Source organism: Somniosus microcephalus, chromosome 1 (genome assembly GCF_052327205.1).
Source record: "Somniosus microcephalus isolate GS21.2 chromosome 1, FLI_Smic_1.0, whole genome shotgun sequence".
Taxonomy (NCBI): domain Eukaryota; kingdom Metazoa; phylum Chordata; class Chondrichthyes; order Squaliformes; family Somniosidae; genus Somniosus; species Somniosus microcephalus.
Window position 1 is genome coordinate 415,729,391 of NC_140987.1, and position 22,412 is coordinate 415,751,802.

Consider the following 22,412-nt stretch of genomic DNA (forward strand, 5'->3'; position numbering starts at 1 on the left):
CTGGAAATACTCAGCAGCTCAGGCAGCATCTGTGGAGAGAGAAACCGAGTTAACGTTTCAGGTCGATGAGAATCAAATTCATTTTCACTTAGAAATACATCAGTTCATTAAAGATAATCACCACAGATGTATTTGAAATATTTAAGTGTTTTTTGAGGAAATAATGGGATGTAATGATGACAGAAATATAGCAGATGTTGTGTATATGGATTTTCGAATGGTGTTTAATAGGAAGCTTGCAGAATGGGCATATCATTGGCAAGTGAAATTCAACACAGATAAATGTGAGGTATTACATTTTGGTAGGAAGAATAGGGAGGTCACTTATTACTTGGAGGGTGTGAGTCTGGGTGGGATGGGGAGCAAAGGGATCTGGGGGTACAAATACACAAATCACTAAAAGTAACGATGCAGGTTAATAAGACCATAAAAAGGCAAACCAAGCACTAGGGTTTATTTCTGGAGGGATAGTATTGAAAAGTAGTGAAGTTATGCTAAACTTGTATCGAACCTTTGTTAGACCACACTTGGAGTACTGCGTACAATTCTGGTCGTCATATTATAAAAAGGATATAGAGGCATTGGAGAGGGTTCAGAGAAGAGTTCCAAGGATGATACCAGAAATGCGAGGGTATACCCATCAGGAAAGGATGAACAGGCTGGGTTTCTTTTCACTTGAAAAAAGAAGGCTGAGGGGTGACTTAATTGAGGCCTTTAAAATTATGAAGGGTTTTGATAGAGTAGATTCAGAGAGAGTGTTTCCACTTGTGGGGAAGAGCATAACTAGAGGCCATGAATATAAGATAGTCAGCAAGAAATCAAATCGGGAATTCAGAAGAAACTTCTTTACCCAGAGAGTGGTGAGAATGGGGAACTCGCTATCACAGGGAGTGGTTGAGGCAAATAGTATAGATGCATTTTAAGGGGAGGCTAGATAAGCATGTGAGGGCGAAGGGAAATAGAGGGTTATGCTGATAGATTTGGATGAGAAAAGACGGGAGGCGGCTCGAGTGGAGCATAAATGCCGGCATGGACTGATTGGGCCGTATGGCTTGTTTCTGTGCCATATATCCTATGTAATCCTATGATTGTGGAGCTGGGAAGTGTATGAGTGCTCCTCCTGACTCCACATTCAGACCTGGGGCCATTGCCCGCCACAGCTTCCCCACCATCCCCCCCTCCCCCACCCATGGGCGCATCCACACCCCCTATCACAACTTCGACCCCTGTTTGTGGCCCAGACACCTCCCGATCCCAGCCTCTACACCTGCCCCACACCCCCGATTGGCGCCACCACCCTCCTACCAATCACCTTCCACCTGATTGCAGCCTGCTCCCGGTCAGCCCCTCCTCATCACCTTCACTTCCCCGTTAAACACTTCGGCCTAGAAATTCAGTAGCGCCCCGTTTGGGGCACTAGCCTTGCCAGGGCGCTAAAAGTAGCACCCCGGAAGCAGTCGCGGGCGCCCGCCGGAAATTCAGTGTGCGTGCCCCAGAGGGAAGCGCGGCGCTGCTGGAGGTGCCCCGCATCCCTCTTGGGGCGCTGCAGCTGAATATCGTTGCACAACGTGCCGCAGCGCCACACACTGCGGCACGGCACGCAGCGGTACTGCAGGCCTTCCTCCCCTTCTTAAAGGGGAGGGGCCTTGTGCAGCACAATCGAGGATCGTGAGTGCCGGCAAAAGAGCCCGGCACCGAGGAGAAGTGCCGGGCTCTTGGAACGCAGTCAGCACTCCGCAGGGCGGGGGGGGGGGCTCAGGAGGTTGGGGACGGCAGCGCGGAGAGGTGCTGGCAGGCGGCCAGCAAAAAAAATGGCCGCCCCGCACCGCTCCTTTAATTAGCGCCTCTACCGCCACAGGTAGGCCCCCCTGAACCGGTTGCAAATAGCGTCCGGCGCTAAAGCAGGGGGCGCATCTAAATATCGTGATCGGGGCGTTAGTGGGGCGCTGCGCACACCGATGATGTCATCGGTGGTGGCGCAGTGCTAACAGCTAGCGCCGCCATTAGCGTCCCGCTGAATTTAGCGGGAGGTGTGGCCAGTGGCTTCCGACCCACTTAGCGCCCTCTTAAGGCGCTAACTGGTGGCGCAGCCCACTGAATTTCTAGGCCTTCCCCTTTAAACTCACCTGAGTGCCACTGTTGGTGATGCAGGTGATGAGACCAGATATTCGAAGACTCTTCACCGCCGTGCTGCCTGGGGATGCCCAGTAGGTGTCTGTAGCTCACCGCTGTAACTTAAATGAGGCCCAAGGCCCAATGTCAGATGAGCCTTGGGCCTACACTGTCAGACATAAGGATCCATCGGCAGGCCGGTGTGAATGAATTTCTACCCTGTAGTATTGATGGAAATGTGGCAGTATCAATAGGAAGTTGGTTGAAGGGCAGAAAAGGGAACAGTGGTTAATGGATGTTTTCAAACTGGAGCAATGTATACAGTGGTGTCCCGAGGAGTCAAGTGTTGGGACCATTGCACTTCTCAATATATAAAAATGATCAGGACTTGGGTATAGAGGGCAGATTATCAAAGTTTGCAAATGACGTAAAAACAGAGATGTGATGAGGAATGTAAGCGGCTTCAGGAGACATATAAAGGTTATTAGATTGAGCAGATAGATGTTGGAGGAAACTTAATACAGAGAAATGTGAGCTGATAAGATTTTGGAGGAAAAGTAAGGAGGGGAGCTGTACACTCGAAGATAAAACTTTAAAACGAGAAGAAGAATGGAAAACTTGGAAGTTTAGACACACAAATCTGTAAAAGTAGAAGGCCAATAAAGCAAGAAATAAAAGAAGATGGGATCTGAGATTTTATAAATAGGGGTGTAAACTACATAACCAAAGAAACTTATACACATCATTGGCTAGGCAGCATTAAGAATATGTAGTCCAGTTTTGGTGCCCTACTTTAGGAAGGATGTCAAGGCCCATAAAGGGTGTGCAGAAGAGATTTACTAACATTGTACCAGGTGAGAAGCTTTAGATTCGAGCGGAGACTGCAGGGACTAGGCCTGTTTTCATTACAACTGAAGGTGAAGAGGAGATACGATAAAGGTGCTCAAAATTATGAGGGGCTTGACAGGGCAAATAGGAAAAGGAAATTATTTCCACTGACCAGTGAGTTTATAATTAGCAGCCGTAAATTTAAGATCATCAGCAAAAGAACAAAGGGAGAGGTTTGGAGAATTTCATTTTTTTTTAACCAAGACTGTTGTTAGGATGTGGAATGTCCATCAGGATCAGGAATAGCTTTTTATAAGGGAAATAGGAAAATATTATAAACATATAAAAGGGTATTTGGAGAGGACAGGAGAATGCAGCTAAGTGGATAGCTCTTTCAGACAACCTATGCAGGCGTTATGGGCTGAACGGCCTTCTCCTATGCTGTAGAATTCTACGGGCTAGAAATTCAGTAGGCTTTGCGCCCAGTTTTCGCCCAAAGAGGGCTTTTGCGCCACTTGCTGAGCTTTCGCCGATATTCAGCGCTGCGGTAATGGCGGCGTTAGCTAGTAGCGCTGCGCCGCCACCGATGACGTCATTGGTGTGCGCAGTGCCCCGCTACCGCCCCGCTACTGGCCCGACCGCCATATTTAGTTGCGGCCGCCTCTTCCGCAGCGGCCGCAAACAGCGATCAGAAAACGGGGCCGTCCTGTAGCCTTAGTGGGGTGCTTTAAGGTGGAGGTGCGGCCGGCCGCTTTTTCGGCGGCCGCCTGCCCGCACCTCCTTCCCCGGCCTCCTCCACCCCCGCCCCCCCCCCCCCCGCGGCATTGCCGGCTGCTTTCCGCGAACCCGGCACGTCTCCGTGGTGCCGGGCTCATTTGCCGGCACTATCCAGCGGCGATCTCCCCGTTGCAGGCACCTCCCCCTTAAGAGAAGGAGGAGGCCTGCAGTACCGCAGCCTGCCGCTCTGCAGCGGGTGGCGCAGCGGCGCCTAGAGCGCTGAAATTCAGTTTCAGCGCCCCAAGCGGGGGCGGGCACACCCTGGAATAGCGCCCGGTTCCGACTTGGGGCGCAAAAACTGAATATCTGACGGGCGCAGCTGGCTCCGCGCTCAGCGCTAACTTTTGGGTGCACGCCAGCTGGCGGGCCCAAAGTGAATTTCTAGGCCTACGATTTTGTGATATATTAGAATCATAATGGTATATGTGTAATGTAGATGAATCTTCATCTTCCTGAGAGAATGTGAAGGTCTTCGGACATATCTCCTTCTTCCCCCACCCCCACCATCTGCTTTTTTGAAAATTTGGGAAACAGAAAATCCAATGTTATTTGGCCTTACATATTTTTCCTCTGTCTTTGTAGGTCATTCTTGATTAAGCATTCTGGACTCCCTGTTTTAATGTCTGTGTGCCAGCTTTACAAGGAATGGATCAGATGGATTGTAAACCTTACCAACCACTGCCAAAAGTTAGGTGCGAGATGGAATTGGCATACACAAGCTCTTCAGATGAAAGTGAAGATGGCAGAAGTCCCCACAAGTCCTACAACTCCAGAGAAACACTTCATGAATACAATAAGGAGCTGAGGATGAATTATAACAGTCATAAGAAAGATATCATGCAAACGGTTGAAGAATCCAGACAAGGTATGTCTGTGTTTTTTGTGTGTGTGCGTGTGGATGTAAATTTTAAATGTATATCTCGCACTCTTAAATCATGCCTGTCAAGAACCAAGTGAAATCTACCAGCTAAAAGGGGTCACTGAATACGGCAAGCCTGGAATGTGTTTAATTTGGTTTTCTGCACCCTTATCAGTCAGTACTCCTTGTATTTTCATGATACATAGTTTGAAGGAGTTTTACTCTTTAATTTGCTTAACTTATTGTTTTTTCACACTTTCTATCAGATGGAATAGAAAGATAGCTCCAACTCAAACTCACAACTAAGTGGATTCATGAGTTAACCTGGTTCCTTTTAAAAGGAGTGTTACTGTATATATCATTATTATACAGCGGCGGTACTTTAATAAAAATAAAGCAGTCTGGTTCCGTGGGAATAAAAACAGAAATTGTTGGAAACACTCAGCAGGTCAGGCAACATCTGTGGAGAGAGAAACAGAGTTAACGTTTCAGGTCAATGACCTTTCGTCAGAACTGGAAAAAGTTAGAGATGAAACAGGTTTTAAGCAAGTGCAGGGGCAGGGAAAGGAGGGAGCGGAGGAAAGAACAAAAGGGACGGCCTATGATAGGGTGGAAGGCAGAATGAAAGGGTGCAAGGCAAAAGGAGATGGTAATGGGACAAGTAAAGAAACAAAAGATGGGTCTAGAGGAGGTGTAAATGGGAATACCAGAATCATCAGCAACAGCTGCCATCTGAAAAAATGGGGGCAAAGGTTATGATCTGAAATTTTTTAACTCCATGTTGAGTCTGGAAGGCTGTAAAGTGGCTAATAGAAAGATGAGGTGTTGTTCCTTGAGCTTACATTGAGCTTCACTGGAACAGTGTAGGAGGCCGAGGTGGGAGTCGGGGGGGTCATGCTTGCGGACTGAACAAAACAATTAACCTACCTAACCCTTGATGGGCCATAGCTGGTTCCATCGGAATATGATTCAGTTCATGCAGGTTTACCAATGGCTACCAATTGTGAAATTTGTGTCAACATATTTTTCTAAATGCCATCTATGGCCCATCGAGGGTTAGCAAGATTAATTGCTTTGTTTTGGCATTTCAGACTATAGTCTGCACTTCAAAAGGGCTTGTCAACCTGATCTTGAATTAACATATTTGGCTGCCTTTCTTTGAAAGATAGGATGGTGTCCTGTCATAGTTAATAATTTTTAATATCTGGAATATTGTTTGTAAGGAGTTTGTTAATGCATTGATAGCAAACATAATTGTTTTTTTCAGTGTAATTTTGTATCAAGAAAGGTTGGTTCATGAGCATGAAGGTGATAAGGTGATATGGAAGTACGGAAACAGTTAAAGTTCCAGATCATGTTTGTTTATCTTCTCTTAAGCTTTCCATGGAGTTGTCTTCATAATAAACAGTTACCCCACTTCAAAAAGTACTTCATTGGCTGTAAAGCACTTTGAGACGTCCGGTGGCCGTGAAAGGCGCGATATAAATACAAGGCTTTCTTTTTTTCTTTTATAATGTTGCCGGAATTTGCAGTATCTTTCTTCTGTCCATGATTGGTTAACCTGCCCATCTTCAAAAGCGTTGGGATTTCCCAACATGAGGATCTTTTGTTGTTCAGCAGTGCTGACATAATGTTTAATATATGTTCAAATGCATGGAATTCTGTGAACATTTGGGACTCCCTTATTCCAAATGCGCTATCTTTATTTGAAGGATCCACCTCGAGACTGCATTCTGTTCTCCATGGACCAACAAAGGCTCGCCTGTTTCATCCTAAGAAATCTGAAAGATGTTTTGCTAGACTGTTTAGGCCAAATTCCCTCTTCTCGATGTTTCTAGATTTTTATACGATTTTTCTGCTGTATAATATTTGCTTGGTATATTTGTTCTGTAAGTTGTTTTTTGATACATTTTAGTCTGTGTGAAGCAAATCTGATGTTTGATATTGTCCAACATCTGGATAGACAGGAGAACTAGTGAGAATACTGCATAAATTTCAAAGCACAGTTATTGCTAAATAGGGCCATTATTAATCCTGGATTATGCAAGCTAGATGTACACTACCTGATCATTTGTGAGCCTTGACATTATGTTGGTAGTTGTTTCTCCCATAGCTGTCCATGATTCTGTTCGCAGGCAGTATATATATATCACACGCATATAAAAATTCCAGCAGAGATTGCAAAATTGTATTCCGGAACAGGCTGATTTTTCTCCTCTCCTTAACCCAGTGACACTCAGGCCAGTTACGCACCCATAATGCCAACCCACCTGAAATCAGTGAACCTGTTACTTCTGGTCTGTATAGCTTGGTACCATACCAGGTACTGTCTTGATCCACCAGACTTTCATGGGAGCTATATATTGTAAGCTTGAATTTATTACAGTGCAAATAGATACAGAGGTCAGAATTTGCAATAGCCTGAATGCTTCAGGTAACCAATATAATAGTTGTGCTATCAAATTGGAAAATTTAGTATCCTATTTAGCTGTTTTTGTTGCATGATGCAGTGAAGTGCTAAAAGCATGTTGAAATATGTATTGCTTTCATCCTCTGGAGCTTGGAATTTAATGCAACTACTGAATTACAAAAATGTAGATCAGCAGATATCACAAATGTCCTGAACTGTATCACATTGAGGTGAGTCATTTCAGATTTTAGAATTGTAATATATAATGACTGAATGGACATGACTTGAAGATGATTACACATTGTTCAGTTCCTCAGATAATGAAGCAGACCATGCCCACATGCAGCGAGACCTGGCCAACATCCAAGCTTGGGCTGATAAGTGGCAAGTAACATTTGTGCCAGGCAATGACTATCTCTAACAAGAGAGTCTAACCATCTCCTCTTGACAGTCAATGGCATTACCATCGTCGAATCCCCCACCATCAACATCCTGAGGTGGTCACCTTCTCCAACGTGTCTCGACTGTCGTCCAGCTGGGTGGGGCTGCACTCGCCTGGTTCCATTCTTATCTATCTAATCGTAGCCAGCGAATCACCTGCAACGGCTTCTCTTCCTGTTCTCACATCTTTACCTCTGATGTCTACATGCTGCCCCTTGGCGACATCATCCGAAAACACAGCGTCAGTTTCCACATGTACGCTTATGACACCCAGCTGTACCTCACTACCACTTCTCTTGACCCCTCCACAGTCTCTAAATTGTCAAATTGCTTGTCGGACATCCAGTTCTGGATGAGCAGAAATTTTCTCCAATTAAATATTGGGAAGACCGAAGCCATTGGGGTCGATTTTCCCGAAGCTGTCGGGAAGAAGGCGGGACTACAACTTTCGGGTTTTACACCCGCCTACATCGACGTCCGGCCAATCCGCGCGATTTTCCCTTGATTGACCTTGTTGAGCCCGCCCAGTGGGCTCAGCAGGCCAATTAAGGGCCACCCAGCAACAGGTGACGTCACAGACTGCAATTTCATCTGTCAAGAGTTCTTGACAGATGAAATATCAATGTTTCACAGCTGTTTGAAGCTGCCAAACACTGACAGTCTGAGTTCTAACATGAGTCCTTCTGCACAGACTCAGTTAGAACTCTCAGCGGCACTCAAAGCTGAAGGCTGTCACTTTTCACAGATCGCAGCCATTCAGCTTTAAGTGCCGGCTGAGTGATGCGCTCCCGCAGGCTAGAGGAAGAAAGGCTGTTAAGGTAAGTAAGGTAAGGTAAGGTAAGGCTGTTAACAGGCAGTTAATTGGCACTAATCCCTTCCCGCCTGGAGTCGGTGGGTCCCAGTGCGGGGCGGGTACCCGCCGCCTCTGAAACTTGCGTGGAGCAGGGTTTTGGGCGGGATGGTGTCAGGACCCCCGAATTCGGGATTTCCCCCCCGCCACACACGCCTGAAACCCTGCCTGATGGCGCCAGGAAAATTGACCCCATTGTATCGGTCCCCGCCACAAACTCCGTTCCCTTGACTCCTTTCCTCTCCCTAACATCTGTCTGAGGCTGAACCACACTGTTCACAATGTTGGTGTCATATTTGACCCTGAAATGAGCTTCCGACCACATATCCACGGCATAACTCAGACATAACATCGCCTGTCTCAACCCCTGTGTGGTAAACCACTGTTTGTATTCCACTGTGTACATGCCTGGACATGCCTCGGCTGACTCCTCCCACAAGTCCTAGTATAAAGGTGACTGCTCCCCAGCCCCTTTGTATTCTGGACCGGTCGACCACTCGAGGCAGACCTTCATTCTTTTGTTAATAAAAGCCTTTAGTTACTCTCTTAACTCTCAGTCTTTTATGAGTAATTGATAGCGCATCACCCTGCCTCAGCTCATCCGCTGCTGAAACCCTCATCCATGCCTTTGTTACCTCTAGACTTGACTATTCCAATGTACTCCTGGCTGGCTTCCCACATTCTACCCTATGTAAACTTGAGTTCATCCAAAACTCGGCTGCCCGTGTCTTAACTCACACCAAGTCCTGTTCACCCATCACCCCTGTCCTCGCTGACCTACATTGGCTCCCAGTTAAGCAATGCCTCAATTTCAAAATTCTCATCCTTGTTTTCAAATGTCTCCATGGTCCCTCCCTATCTCTGTATCTCCTCCAGCCCCACAACCCCCCCTCCCCGCCGAGATATCTACGCTCCTCTAATTCTGCCCTCTTGAGGATCCCTGATTATAACCGCTCAACCGTTGGTGGCCGTGCCTTCTGTAGCCTAGGCACTAAGCTCTGGAATTCCCTGCCTAAACCTCTCCTCCTCGCTACCTCTCTTACCTCCTTTAAGACAGTCCTTAAAACCTACCTCTTTGACCAAGCTTTTGGTCACCTGCCCTAATTTCTCTTTATGTGGCTCAGTGTCAAATTTGTTGTCTTATAATACTCCTGTGAAGGACCTTGGGACGTTTTACTACGTTAAAGGCGCTATATAAACACAAATTGTTGTTGTTGTTACCATTGACCAGAAACTTAACTGGACCAGCCACATAAATACTGTGACTCACCTCTTGACTCCGCAAAGCCTTTCCACCACCTACAAGGCACAAGTCAGGAGTTTGATAGAATACTTTCCACTGGCCTGGATGAGTGCAGCTCCAACAACACTCAAAAGGCTCGGCACCATCCAGAATGAAGCAGCCCACTGATCAGCACCCCATCCACCACCTTAAACATTCACTATTTCCACCACTGGTTCAACATGTGTACCATCTACAATTTGCCAAGGCTTATTCGACAGCACATCCAAACTCCACGATCTCTACTCCCTAGAAGGACAAGGGCAGCAGGTGCATGGAAACACCACCAAGTTCCCCTCTGAGTCACACACCATCCTTAGTTGGAGATATATCACCGTTCCTTCATCGTCGCTGGGTCAAAATCCTGGAACTCCCTCCGTAACAGCACTGTGGGAGTACCTTCACCACATGGACTGCAGCAGTTCAAGAAGGTGGCTCACAACCACCACCTTTTCAAGGGCATTTAGGGGATCGTGGCCATGTCAGCGATGCCCACATCCCATAAAAGATTTTTTTTTAAATGGTGCATGTGAATTAGCCTGTCACCGGGATTTGTATTTACATTGTAAAAGGGGTCTTTACAGTAAGACCACCACTTAGTCTTTAGCTAGCTCCCCTTATAGCCGAGTGACTAAAGGCACTGACCAATATAGCAACAGGTTATACAAACTAGAAGGTCCCATATTCAGTTCCCAGGCTTTACTGCGTTAGCTTGGGTGCTACAAACGAACTCACACTCTTAGGCTAGGAAGGAGAAAACAGAAGCGAGTGTTCCTGATCCTGATCTCTACCCAGTGCCCTCAACTGGAAAATGCATCATGTGGCTGTTGGTTATGAGCATCATTGGGCTTGGCTGTGATGATGTACACAGTTGAATAACTTACTGACTGTACTGTCTGTTTCAGAAATGAAGAAGTTTGCTTGGGAGAGTTACCAGCCGGCTGCTGTGCTTGTGGAACTGTGTTCCAATATAAGCAAACACCTGCGGGAGAGGAGTGCCAAAAGAAAGGGTGGGGGGAATGAAGTCTTCGAGCTGTAGTTTATTTCCAGCTGTTGTCATCCTTTACTTCTTGTTGTGGTTACAAGGGTTGCTGTCAATTCTGCCTCCAGTCAGAACTCTAAGACTAAATTATTTATTTGCCAAATGGTGTCATCAGTTAGGAGAAGCATAACCTTTCTTTTAATGTCATGTGTCACAGGATTTTGTGTGACTGGTGCAAAGACATATCACAGCAGCACTTTTTATGGCTTTTAGGCCTAGAAATTCAGTTGTTAGCGCCAGCCGCTAGCGCCTTAAGAGGGTGAGAAGTGGGGCGCGAAGCGGCTAGCGCCCGGGTGCGGCGCGATCTGCGCCTCTCGCGAACTTGAGTCAAGAACTAGTGGCGGCGCAAAACCGCAGCACCCGCTCAGCTGCGCGCGCAGCTCCTGATGTCATTTCATGGTGCAACGCCCTTGGTGCGCCCCGAACCGGAACTTCAGTGGCGCCCCCCTTTGCGCCTGGCGCTCCCAGCGACTGGTTGAGTGGAACGGTTCCCAGTCGCTGTGGGGCTGGGGGGGGGCGCTATTTAAAGGGGACTCTTCCTGCATTCTTTGTAGCAGCCATTTTGTTCCACTCCTTCTGTGTGAGAGAGAGAGATTTGGAGAGAGACAAAGGGAGAGAGCTTTCTGCTTTGACTCATCGCTCGCACAGGTACTTCTGGCTTCAGGCCAGAGCTTTGCAGTTGGATTTATTTCTCAGTGCCATAGCCTTGAGTGGCCACATATAATGGGGGCTGCAATGGGTGCAAACGTTGGGTTTCTGCATTGCATTGAAAGGGCTGAGACGCTGAGGGAGAGTGCCAATCATGGCCAGACGGAGAAGGGCCAACAGGCGTCGGCACAGGAGGCCTTACCCTCCCAGGGTATACTGACAGCACTTCTCCGACCTCAACATGTCTGAGGAGCAGTGCATTCGGAGGTTTCAATTCAGAAGGGAGGTGGTCATGGAGATCTGCCACCTGCTTCAGAGAGATCTGCAGCCTCAGCTGAGGAGCAGGACGTCCCTGTCGGTGGTGGTGAAGGTGACAGTGGCTCTCAGCTTCTATGCCACCGGCTCCTTCCAATCCGCTACTGGGGACATTGCCAATATCTCCCAGTTCGCGGTGCATTGCTGCATCTGCCAGGTCACGAATGCCCTCTTCAGAAGGAGACGTCAGTACATTTCCTTCCCCATGACCCCGGACAAGTACCAAGAGCGTGCAATGGGATTTGCAAGAATAGCGGGCTTCCCCATGGTCCAGGGCGCCATTGACTGCACGCATGTGGCTTTGTGGGCGCTTCTAGAGAACGCCGAGGATTACCGCAACCGGAAGGGCTACCATTCGCTGAACGTGCAGTTGGTTTGTGACTACAGGCAGCTCATACTAGCTGTGAATGCCCGCTTTCCAGGCAGCAGCCACGACGCCTTCATCCTGCGCCAGACTTCTGTGGCAGACATTTTCGAAGCCCCGGCTCACCCAGGAGGCTGGCTTCTCGGGGACAAGGGCTATCCTTTGTGCACCTGGCTGATGACCCCACTCCGTGGGCCCACCACCCCTGCTGAAGAACGATACAATGACAGCCATCAAGCGACCAGGAACATCATTGAGCACACAATCGGCGTGCTGAAGCAACGGTTCTGCTGTCTGGACCATTCTGCAGAGGCCCTACAGTACTTGCCTGAGCGAGTCTCCCATTTCGTTGTAGTGTGCTGCATGCTGCACAACCTGGCTATCCTCAGGACTCAGCCACTGCCAGCAGACATTGGAGGACCACCAGAGGAGGAGGAGGAGGAGGAGGAGCACCAAGATGGGAGGGAGGCACAAAGTGCAAGGGCCGTCCGTCAGTGGCTTATTGCAAGTCGGTTCTGTTAAATCTGGATATCTTTAGGTAGTGTGTCCTTCAAATAATCGACAGAGGCTGCAGAGAACAATCTACAGGTGTTTACTGGATGAGGGTTGCTCTAAAACTAAACAGTACAGGTCCCTACTCAGGGTTATATACAGGTGTGGTCACTGCCGGTACTACAGTATACAGGAGCTGTAAAAAGTAGTTCTCCCCTTAAAGGTAAATACACTACAGGTTCTAGGCCCCCTCTCAGGGAATGGCTTGTGCCATTGAAAGAACATGAATGGAGTTGCACCACAAACCCTGAGGCAGTCAAGGCAACAAATAGTTCAAAGTGCAAACATGGACAATCTGAATAAAGACAATTCTTTATTTAACAAACTCTGTGCCCTTCCTGCATGACAAACAAATACAGAGAAACCCCCCAAAAAACAGTCAGACACATAACTGGCTCTCACCACCTGGAGAAAATGAACAAAACAGTGAAACAAAAATGACCATGGTCCTCGGCCTTCATAAAAAACAAACACAACATCCTCGGCCTTCATAAAAAAAGTAACACAACATTCTCGGCCTTCATAAAAAACTCAACATTTTGCCACACCACCTACTTTTTTGCCTGCGAGGGTGATTCGCCTCGCTTGCGCGATTGGCCCCTTCCTGCCCTGCAGCTCCTCCTCAATGGGACCCCAGTGGCTGCAGCAAGGCTGGGGGAAGGCTGCTGAGGGTCAGATAGTGAGTCGGCAGATGCCCTTGGGGGACGGCCTGGACCAGCTCTGGGCCTGGAGGGCCCGGCTGCTGACTGCTCCAACTCTGCTTGGGCGGCAGCAGTCTGTACTATGGGTGGTGGCAGCTGCAGTGAAGGAGTGACAGTGTTGGCAACAGGAATGCTGCCAACCTGACAGAGCACAGGCACTCCCTGGTCGGCCGAGACACTGGCACTCGCACAGGCCAGCACTGAAGCATGCGCAGCAATCTGCTGAAGCACAGACTGCTGGGCTGCTGCGGCGCGGTGAGGGCCCCGGCGATTCCTGGCCGATCCAGCGAGGGTGGCAGCAGTTAGTGCCCGTGTGGCCCTGATCTGTGTCTGCATCAGACCAGCCAGTGAATGCATGGCACGACTAAGCACTTGGCTGGAAGCCGCATGTGATGCAGCGACGTCCTGCTGACTCCTGGCCTGTGATGCAGTGACGTCCTGCTGACTCCTGGCCTGTGATGCAGTGACCTCCTGCAGACTCCTGGCCTGTGCTGCCCCGAATTCCTGCACACTCCTTGCCAGTGACTCTATGCAGTCAGGCATCCTTGCCACTGCAGCCATGAGCTCAATGTGCCTGCGCGCAGCCTGGGCGCCCATTTCACCAAGGAGCCGCACCTCCTCTGCGCTCACTGTAGCAGGACTGGAGGCCGAACTCACCCTCCGGGGAGAAGGCCGCCGAGCTTCCCTACCCCTCCCGCATTGCTGCAGCCCACTGGGCCCCGGAGCTTCACCGTCATCAGACCCTTCCCCCCTGCTCCCCTCCAGGGAAGACATGTCCCCATCATGGCCATGGGCTGCCTTGGCTAAGGGTGGCACTGATGGTCCGGCTTCCTCTTCTTCCTCCTCGCCTTCCGATTCACTCACAGTGCCAGCTTGAGGGCCCGCCTCCTCACCTGGCGATTCAGCATTTGAAAGCAGGGAGGCACAAGAGTTGCTTTAGAGTGAGGACAGGGCGGCAGCGAGGGAGGCATGAGTGCTGCAATGCACTGCATTGGTTCGAGAGTGGCAAAGGATGCTGCTGTGAGGCACAAGTGGAAAGAGAGAGGTCAAAAAGGTGATGACCTTACCATTGCTGTCCAGAACGGGGTCGGCATCTCAAGTGGCGATGGGGCCAATCAGTCGGCCTCCCATAATCCGCTCCACTCGCTGCTCCAGGTCGCTGAGGTCTTTAAGTTTAGGACAGCCTCCCCCGGTCTGTAGCTGCTGCCTGCGATTGTGGGCCAGCTTGCCCTGCAAGAGAAAGGACGGGCTCTGAGTACAGTGTCAAGCCCTGATCTTGCCTGCACTGCCTCCCATGGTGGAATAGCCCTGAAAGTGTCAAGCCCTGATCTTGCCTACACTGCCTCCCATGGTGGAATAGCCCTGACAGTGTCAAGCCCTGATCTTGTCTGCACTGCCTCCCATGGTGGAATAGCCCTGACAGTGTCAAGCCCTCATCTTGCCTGCACTGCCTCCCATGGTGGAATAGCCCTGACAGTGTGTAAAGTGGTGAATGTGCATGTGATTTTCATGAGCGTCCCATAGGTGTTGGATGAGGGCCGGGCATTGGGGCTTTCAGGACCCTTTGGCCATAAAGTGATGTGCACATGCAGGGATGAAAAGGATACTGGAAAGGGTACTCACCCTGACAACCCGAGCGAGGTCGTTGAACTTCTTTCTGCATTGCGTGGTTGTCCTGGGGACCATGCTGCTGGAGGTCACTCTGTTTGCCACCTCCCTCCAAGCTTTCCTGTATTCGCTGGGCAGCGGCCTCCTGCCACTGTCAGGGAAGAGGATAGGTTGCCGGCGCTCCACTGCGCCAACCAGAACCTTCAGGGCACCCTCACTAAAGCGCTGCGCTCGCTCCCTGGCCTTCTCCATGGTCGTGGGTGTTGAGTTGTTGAAGCAGGTCTGTCCAGCCCTAGATTCAGGGCTGCAGTGTGCAGGGTGTGGCAGCAAAACAAATTGACCCTCCCCCTTTAAGAGCTGACTGGCGCCAGTGTGTCTGCCTTCAATCAGCAACTCGCCGCACCTGCGCTGCGCCCGCCCTCGCTGGTAGGGCCTCAGCTCGCCGGCTTAGCGCCTTAGGATAGTCGTGCACCGCCTGCTTTAGCGCAGCAGCAACCTCTTGTGGCAATGCAACTCAATTTCGGCGAAGGTGGCGCTAAGTTGCGCCCGGCGCTAAATTTAGCGAACGCCTGGCAGCGCCCCAAACGTGGCGATACTGAATTTCTAGGCCTTAATATTTTCTGTATTGAAAATGTCACTCCCATTATGGAAATCATGCAACATAAAAATCTCAGTGGTTCAATGAGAAGATAAGGATCCAAACTATACAGCCAGGGTGTGCCATGTCAAACTAGACATCCCGATATGACGGTATTGTTTTTGGTTCCATGAAATATCTGTAACCTCAAATTGTGATAAAAGCTGAAGGTGTTATCAGAAAGTTAACAGGACATCGGTGAGATGCTTTCATAGAAACATAGGAGCAGGAGTAGGCCATTCGGCCCCTCGAGCCCACTCCGCCATTTAATGAGATCATGGCTGATCATCCAAATTCAGTACCCTGTCCCTGCTTTCTCCCCATATCCCTTGATCCCTTTAACCTCAAGAAATATATCCAACTCCTTCTTGAATATATTTAATGAATTGGCCTCAACTGCCCTCTGTGGCAGAGAATTCCACAGGTTCACCACTCTCTGGGTGAAGAAATTCCTCCTCATTTCAGTCCTAAATGGCTCACCCCTTATCCTTAGATTGTGACCCCTGGTTCTGGACTCCCCAGCCATCGGGAATATTCTTCCTGCATCTAGTCTGTCTAGTCCTGTTAGAATTTTATAAGTTTCAATGAGATCCCCTTTCATTCTTCTAAACTCTAACGAATATAAGCCTAATTGACCCAATCTCTCCTCATCTTCTTCTTCTTCTTAGGCAGTCCCTCGGAACCGAGGATGACTTGCTTCCACATTAAAAATGAGTTTGCATGTGACTGGTTAGTCCAATGTGGGACCTACATTCTCTGTCACAGGTGGGGCAGATGGTGGTTGATGGGGCGGGTGGGTGGGGTGCTTGGGTTGACGTGCGCTCCTTGCGCTGCCTGCACTTGGCTTCCGCTTGCTCCCAGCGAAGAGACTCGAGGTGTTCGGCGCCTTCCCGGATGCTTCTCCTCCACTTTGTGCGGTCTTGGGCCAGGGATTCCCAGGTGTCGGTGGGGATGTTACACTTTTTCAAGGAGGCTTTGAGGGTGCCCTTGAAGTGTTTCCTCTGCCCACCTGGGCTCTCTTGCCGTGCCGGAGCTCCGAGTAGAGCGCTTGTTTTGGGAGTCTCGTATCGGGCATGCGGGCAATGTGACCCGTCCATCAGAGTTGATCGAGGGTGGTCAAAGCTTCGATGCTGGGGATGTTGGCCTGAGCAAGAACACTGACGTTGGTGCGCTTATCCTGTCAATGGATTTGCAGGATTTTGCGCAGGCAGCGTTGGTGGTACCTCTCCAGTGCTTTGAGGTGCCTGCTGTACATGGTCCATGTCTCTGAGGCATACAGCAGGGCGGGTATCACTGTAGACCATGAGCTTAGTGCCGGGTTTGAGGTCCTGGTCTTCAAACACTCTCTTCCTCAGGCAACCGAAGGCTGCACTGGCACACTGAAGGCGGTGTTGGACTTCGTCGTTGACAATAGGCTCCCGAGGTATGGAAAGTGGTCCATGTTGTCCAAGGCCTTGTCGTGGATTTTGATAATCGGGGGGCAGTACTGTGTGGTGGGGGCAGGTTGGTAGAGGACCTTTGTCTTGCGGATGTTTAGTGTAAGGCCCATGCTCTCGTATGCTTCAGTGAAGGCGTTGACAATGGTTTGGAGTTCGACCTCCGAGTGAGCGCAGACGCAAGCATCGTCTGCATACTGTAATTCGACGACAGAGGATGGGACGACTTTGGATCTGGACTGGAGGCGACAGAGGTTGAAAAGTTTCCCGTTTGTTCTGTAAATTAGCTCCACTGCAGTGGGGAGCTTACTGAGGGTGAGATGGAGCATTGCAGCAAGGAAGATCGAGAAGAGCGTTGGTGCGATGACACAGCCTTGCTTGACCCCGGTTCGTACGTGGATTGGGTCTGTGATGGAACCGTTGGTCAGGATCACGGCTTGCATGTCGTCATGAAGCAGGCGGAGGATAGTGACAAACTTTTGAGGGCAGCCGAATTTGTGGAGGACACTCCATAATCCCTCATGGTTGACAGCATCGAAGGCTTTTCTGAGATCAAAGAAGGCCATGTACAGCGGTTGGTGCTGTTCCCTGCATTTCTCTTGTAATTGACGTGCAGTGAAGATCATGTCCATTGTGCCCCTTGGGTGGAATCCACATTGCAACTCTGGGAGGAGCTCTTCGGTCACTGGGAGAAGGCGATTGAGGAAGATTCTTGTGATGACTTTCCCTGTGGCAGACAGCAGGGAGACTCCTCTGTAATTACCGCAGATGGTCACAATTACGGTGTCTCTGAGATCCCCTGGCATGCTCTCCTCCTTCCAGATAAGAGACATTAGTTCTGTGACCCCTGGTTCTGCACTCCCCCGCCATCGGGAACATCCTTCCTGCATCTAGTCTGTCTAGTCCTGTTAGAATTTTATAAGTTTCAACAAGATCCCCTCTCATTCTTCTAAACACTAGCGAATATAAGTCTAATCGACCCAATCTCTCCTCATACGTCATTCCTGCCATCCCAGGTATCAGTCTGGTGAAACTTCGCTGCACTCTCTCCATTGCAAGAACATCCTTCCTCAGATAAGGCGACCCCAACTGCACACAATACTCAAGGTGTGGTCTCACCAAGGCCCTGTATAACTGCAGCAAGACTTCCTTGCTCCTGTACTCAATCCTCTCGCTATGAAGGCCAACATACCATTTGCCTTCTTAACCGCCTGCTGCACCTGCATGCTTACCTTCAGCGACTGGTGCACAATGACACCCAGGTCTCGTTGCACTTCTCCTTTTCCCAATCTATTGCCGTTCAGATAATAATCTGTCTCCCTGTTTTTGCCACCAAAGTGGATAACCTTGCATATATCCACATTATACTGCATTTGCCATGCATCTGCCCAATCACCCAACCTGTCCAAATCATACTGGAGTTTCTCTGCATCCTCCTCACAGCACACATGCCCACCCAGCTTTGTGTCGTCTGCAAACTTTGGAGATATTACATCTAGTTCCCTCGTCTAGATCATTAATATATATTGTGAATAGCTGGGGTTCTAGCACCGATCCCTGTGGTACCCCACTAGTCACTGCCTGCCACTCGGAAAAAGAGCCGTTTATTCCAATCCTCAGGTTTGCTGCTTTTTCTGGCCAACTTATATGTCCTCTCCTTGGATCTTATGCTATCCCTAATTTCCCTTGCTAGCCATGGTTGAGTCACCTTTTTTGTTTTATTTTTATTCCAAACAGGATGAACAAATTCTGTCGTTCATCCATGTGATCTTTAAATGTTTGCCATTGCCTATCCACCGTCAACCCTTTAAGTAATGTTCCCCAATCCATCCTAGTCAACTCGTGCCTCATACCATCGTAGTTTCCTTTATTTAAATTCAGGACCCTAGTCTCTGAGTCAACTACTTCACTCTCCATCTTAATTAAGAATTTGATCATGTTATGATTGCTCCTTCCCAAGGGGCCTCACACAACAAGATTGCTAATTAATCCTTTCTCATTACATAATACCCAGTCTAAGATGGCCTGATCTCTAGTTGGTTCCTCGACATATTGGTCCAGGAAACCATCCCGTATACACTCTAGGAATTCCTCCTCCACAGTATTGTTACTAATTTGGTTAGCCCAATCTATATGTCGATTAAAGCCATGATAACTGCTGTGCCCTTATTGCACACGTCTCTAATTTCCCATTTAATGCCATCCCCAACCTCAGCATTACTGTTTGGGGGTCTGTATAAAACTCCCACTAACGTTTTCTGCCCCTTGGTATTTCTCAGCTCTGCCCATACAGATTCCACATCATCAGAGCTAATATGCTTCCTTACTATTGTGTTAATCTCCTCTTTAACCAGCAATGCTACCCCACCTCCTTTTCCTTTTTTCCTGTCATTCCTGAATATTGAATACCCCTGGATGTTGAGTTCCCAGTCTTGGTCACCCTGGAGCCATGTCTCCGTAATCCCAATTATATCATATCAATTTACATATCTATTTGCACAGCTAATTCATCCACCTTTTTACGAATGATCCTCACATTAAGACACAAAGCCTTCAGGCTTGATTTTTTAACACTCTTATTTACTGTGACCCTGTTTGATTTACACCCTTGGTTTCTCTGCCTTCCACTTTTGCATTTCTCCTTCCTGTCGTTTGTTTCCATCCTTGCTTCACTTTCCTCTGTCTCCTTGCACAGGTTCCCAACCCCCTGCCATTTTAGTTTAAACCCTCCCCAACAGCACTCGCAAACACTCCCCCTAGGACATCGGTTCCGGTCTTGCCCAGGTGCAAACCATCCAGTTTGTACTGGTCCCACCTCCCCCAGAACTGGTTCCAATGTCCCAGGAATTTGAATCCCAACCCCTTGCATCATTCCTCTAGCCATGTATTCATCTGAAATATCCTTGTATTTCTACTCAACTTGTCAAAGGCAGCACATGGTTTGAAAGCATTATCAGATTTATAGGCAAGCTAAAGTAGGGTTCTGAGTGACTTGGAGCTATTGTAAAGGCTCTGATATTGTAATGTAATGATGGTGATGGAGGCACTTATCTTTGTCTGGAGATTGCTATCTTGAGACATCTTTCCAATTCTATGGAACTGTGAACATTTTTTGAATAGTTGTGTGATGGAGGAGGAAGTTAAGAAAATGCACCACCTTCACAGAGAAGTAAGAACCTCTGTGGACTATTACGACATTTTTACACGTGATATAAGGACTCCTGGTAATAAAATACAATTTCAAGAAGATGAAGAGGCCAAATAGATGGACCAATTGCTGCTTGCAAATTTATTTTTAGAATTCTTCTCAAACAAAATCGTTGGCTTGAAATTTTTTTGGAAGAAGTTGAGAGTTGCTGTGGAAATGGTGAACACCATGTGCTGCAGGCATCTTTGCAGCTCATTGAAGGTGTCTCCTAACTTTGTAAAATGATTCTGATTGCCCAGGAGTGCCATGATGATTTATAAACACAGTTTCACTTAGTCACAGTATTTTACACTCTCTCCATTAGAACTGCTATAGTGAAATCGAGAAAATGCCAAACAGGAATTGAAGGTATATAAATTATAACGCCCGTATCGAAAATTTAATGGCAGTCGTGAACTTGAATTGTGTGTGTTTAAGGAGATTTCAGCTTTGCCTAACAGCTTTGCCTAATGTCAAATCGTCTCTGATGCACTTAAACTTATGATAAATGCACGTCATCCATTAATGATCCAAGCAAATTGCTCACTATAGTGAAAGGTACAAATGCCAGAGGGTAGAAATTAAAAATGAGAAAGCTAGGATTAAGAAAGGAAGTCAGGCATGCATTTCTGGAAAGTGAAAGGATTACGGTGTATGAAGAGAATATGAATAGGTGGGGTTCTCGGAAAAAGGGATTGATTGTTGAGCCTGCTGGTCTTTTCTTATGTTCTTATTGCCTAGAGAATGATTAGCTTATAATTATTGTTCAATCATTAAAAAGCATATATGAAAAATAACAGATATTTGGGAACAATTACAAGCAATTGTCTGAAAAAGGCAAAAATAAAAATAGATGATGATGTTAAAAATGCACAGCATCTGAAAGAAAAAGATCGGGTCATATTTTGGGCGGGGTTGTTATGAAGAAGGATCCTGCATGAACCCTTAATCTGTCTCTTTTTCTTTTGAACATTGTTGCATTTGGCAACATTTTCTGCATTTTTATCAAGATGTGTAGGCAAGTAGTGCATAGAATAATAAATATCTGGGAATGATTACAAAGCAGCAGTCTAATTCAGGGGTTTGGGTGAGATCATTGTCATTGGAGACTTGATACTAGGAGAGTGAAATTCTTCCTGCCCATAACTTAAGCAGAAAAGTCAGTGTGAGTGCGCAACAGGATTCTTGGGAAAAATTTTGGACAACAATATTTTTATCCCCAGAACAAATGTCTTTAAATCTCACAGATACTTAGGCCTAGAAATTCAGTTAGGGGCGCCCAGCTCGCCTGGGCGCCGGAATTACCGCTGCGCGCGGAGCCACTTGCGCCAGCGGGAAATTCAGTTTCAGCGCCCCAAGTTGAAGCCGGCCGCTAAACAAGGGTTTCGGCGGCCCGCTTGGGGCGCTGAAACTGAATATCGGCGTGTAAAGTGCTGCAGCGCCACCCGCTGCGGCATGGCAGCCTGCGGTACTGCAGGCCTTCCTCTAATTCTTAAGGGGGAGGTGCCTGCAACAGCGCGATCCCCGCTCGTGAGTGCCGGCAAATGAGCCCGGCACCAAGGAGAAGTGCCGGGCTCTCTGGAAACAGCTGGCAATGCCGCGGGGGGGGGGTGGTGTAGGAGGCCGGGGAAGGAGGTGCGGGCAGGCAGCCGCCGAAAAAGCGGCTGGCCGCACCTCCACCTTAAATCGCCCCACTACCGGCACAGGTAGGCCCCGTGTACCGGTCGCTGTTTGCGGCCGGCGCGGGGGAGGCAGCAGCAACCAAATATGGCCAGCGGGGTGCTGCGCACACCGATGACGTCATCGGTGGCGGCGCAGCGCTAATGGCTAACGCCGCCATTAGCGCCCCACTAAATATCGCGGTAGGTTTTCACAGTGGCGCAAAAGCCCTCTTTGGGCGCAAACTGGTGGCGCAGGCCACTGAATTTCTAGGCCTTAAGCTTTTATTTTAAACTAGCAAATCCCCTGTGGACCCATGTATTTAGAAGTACTGGGGAGGAGCATGGAATTTAGTTGAATTGGGGAGTGGGGAATTGATCCTGGATTTTGGTAGCAATGGGGAATTTCTTGAAGCTTAGCGGAATTGGAGTGGGGGTCCTGAAGTTTTGTAGTACAAGGGTAGGGTTTGGCAACATGAGGTGTCCTGTTCACTTCCACTATGATGGAGAGGGAGCATGGTGTTTGGCAGAATTTGAGTTTAGCTTTATGTGTCATTATTATTGGGATGGAGGAATTTCCTAAGTTTGGCAGCATTGCATTGTAAGGCTCTAAAAGACACTGCAAACATTGAATTCAGTGTTTTGTGATTGATTCCTGGATAGATCTCTCTGTCTGTGTGCTTGTCTATATCTGTCTGCCTGCAG

At 48.4% G+C, this 22,412-nt stretch overlaps 1 protein-coding gene across 5 annotated transcripts in view; it reads left to right on the top strand.

The window, feature by feature from the left end:
• Positions 1-22,412, top strand: part of tenm1 (teneurin transmembrane protein 1) — a 1,268,320-nt gene that overhangs the window by 373,422 nt on the left and 872,486 nt on the right. For all 5 annotated transcript variants that reach the window (XM_085999260.1, XM_085999278.1, XM_085999249.1 and 2 more), the window contains exon 2: positions 4,300-4,582. In XM_085999260.1, the coding sequence (XP_085855386.1) occupies positions 4,363-4,582 (220 nt within the window). In that variant the 5' untranslated portion in view covers positions 4,300-4,362. The remainder of the gene's footprint in view (positions 1-4,299; positions 4,583-22,412) is intronic.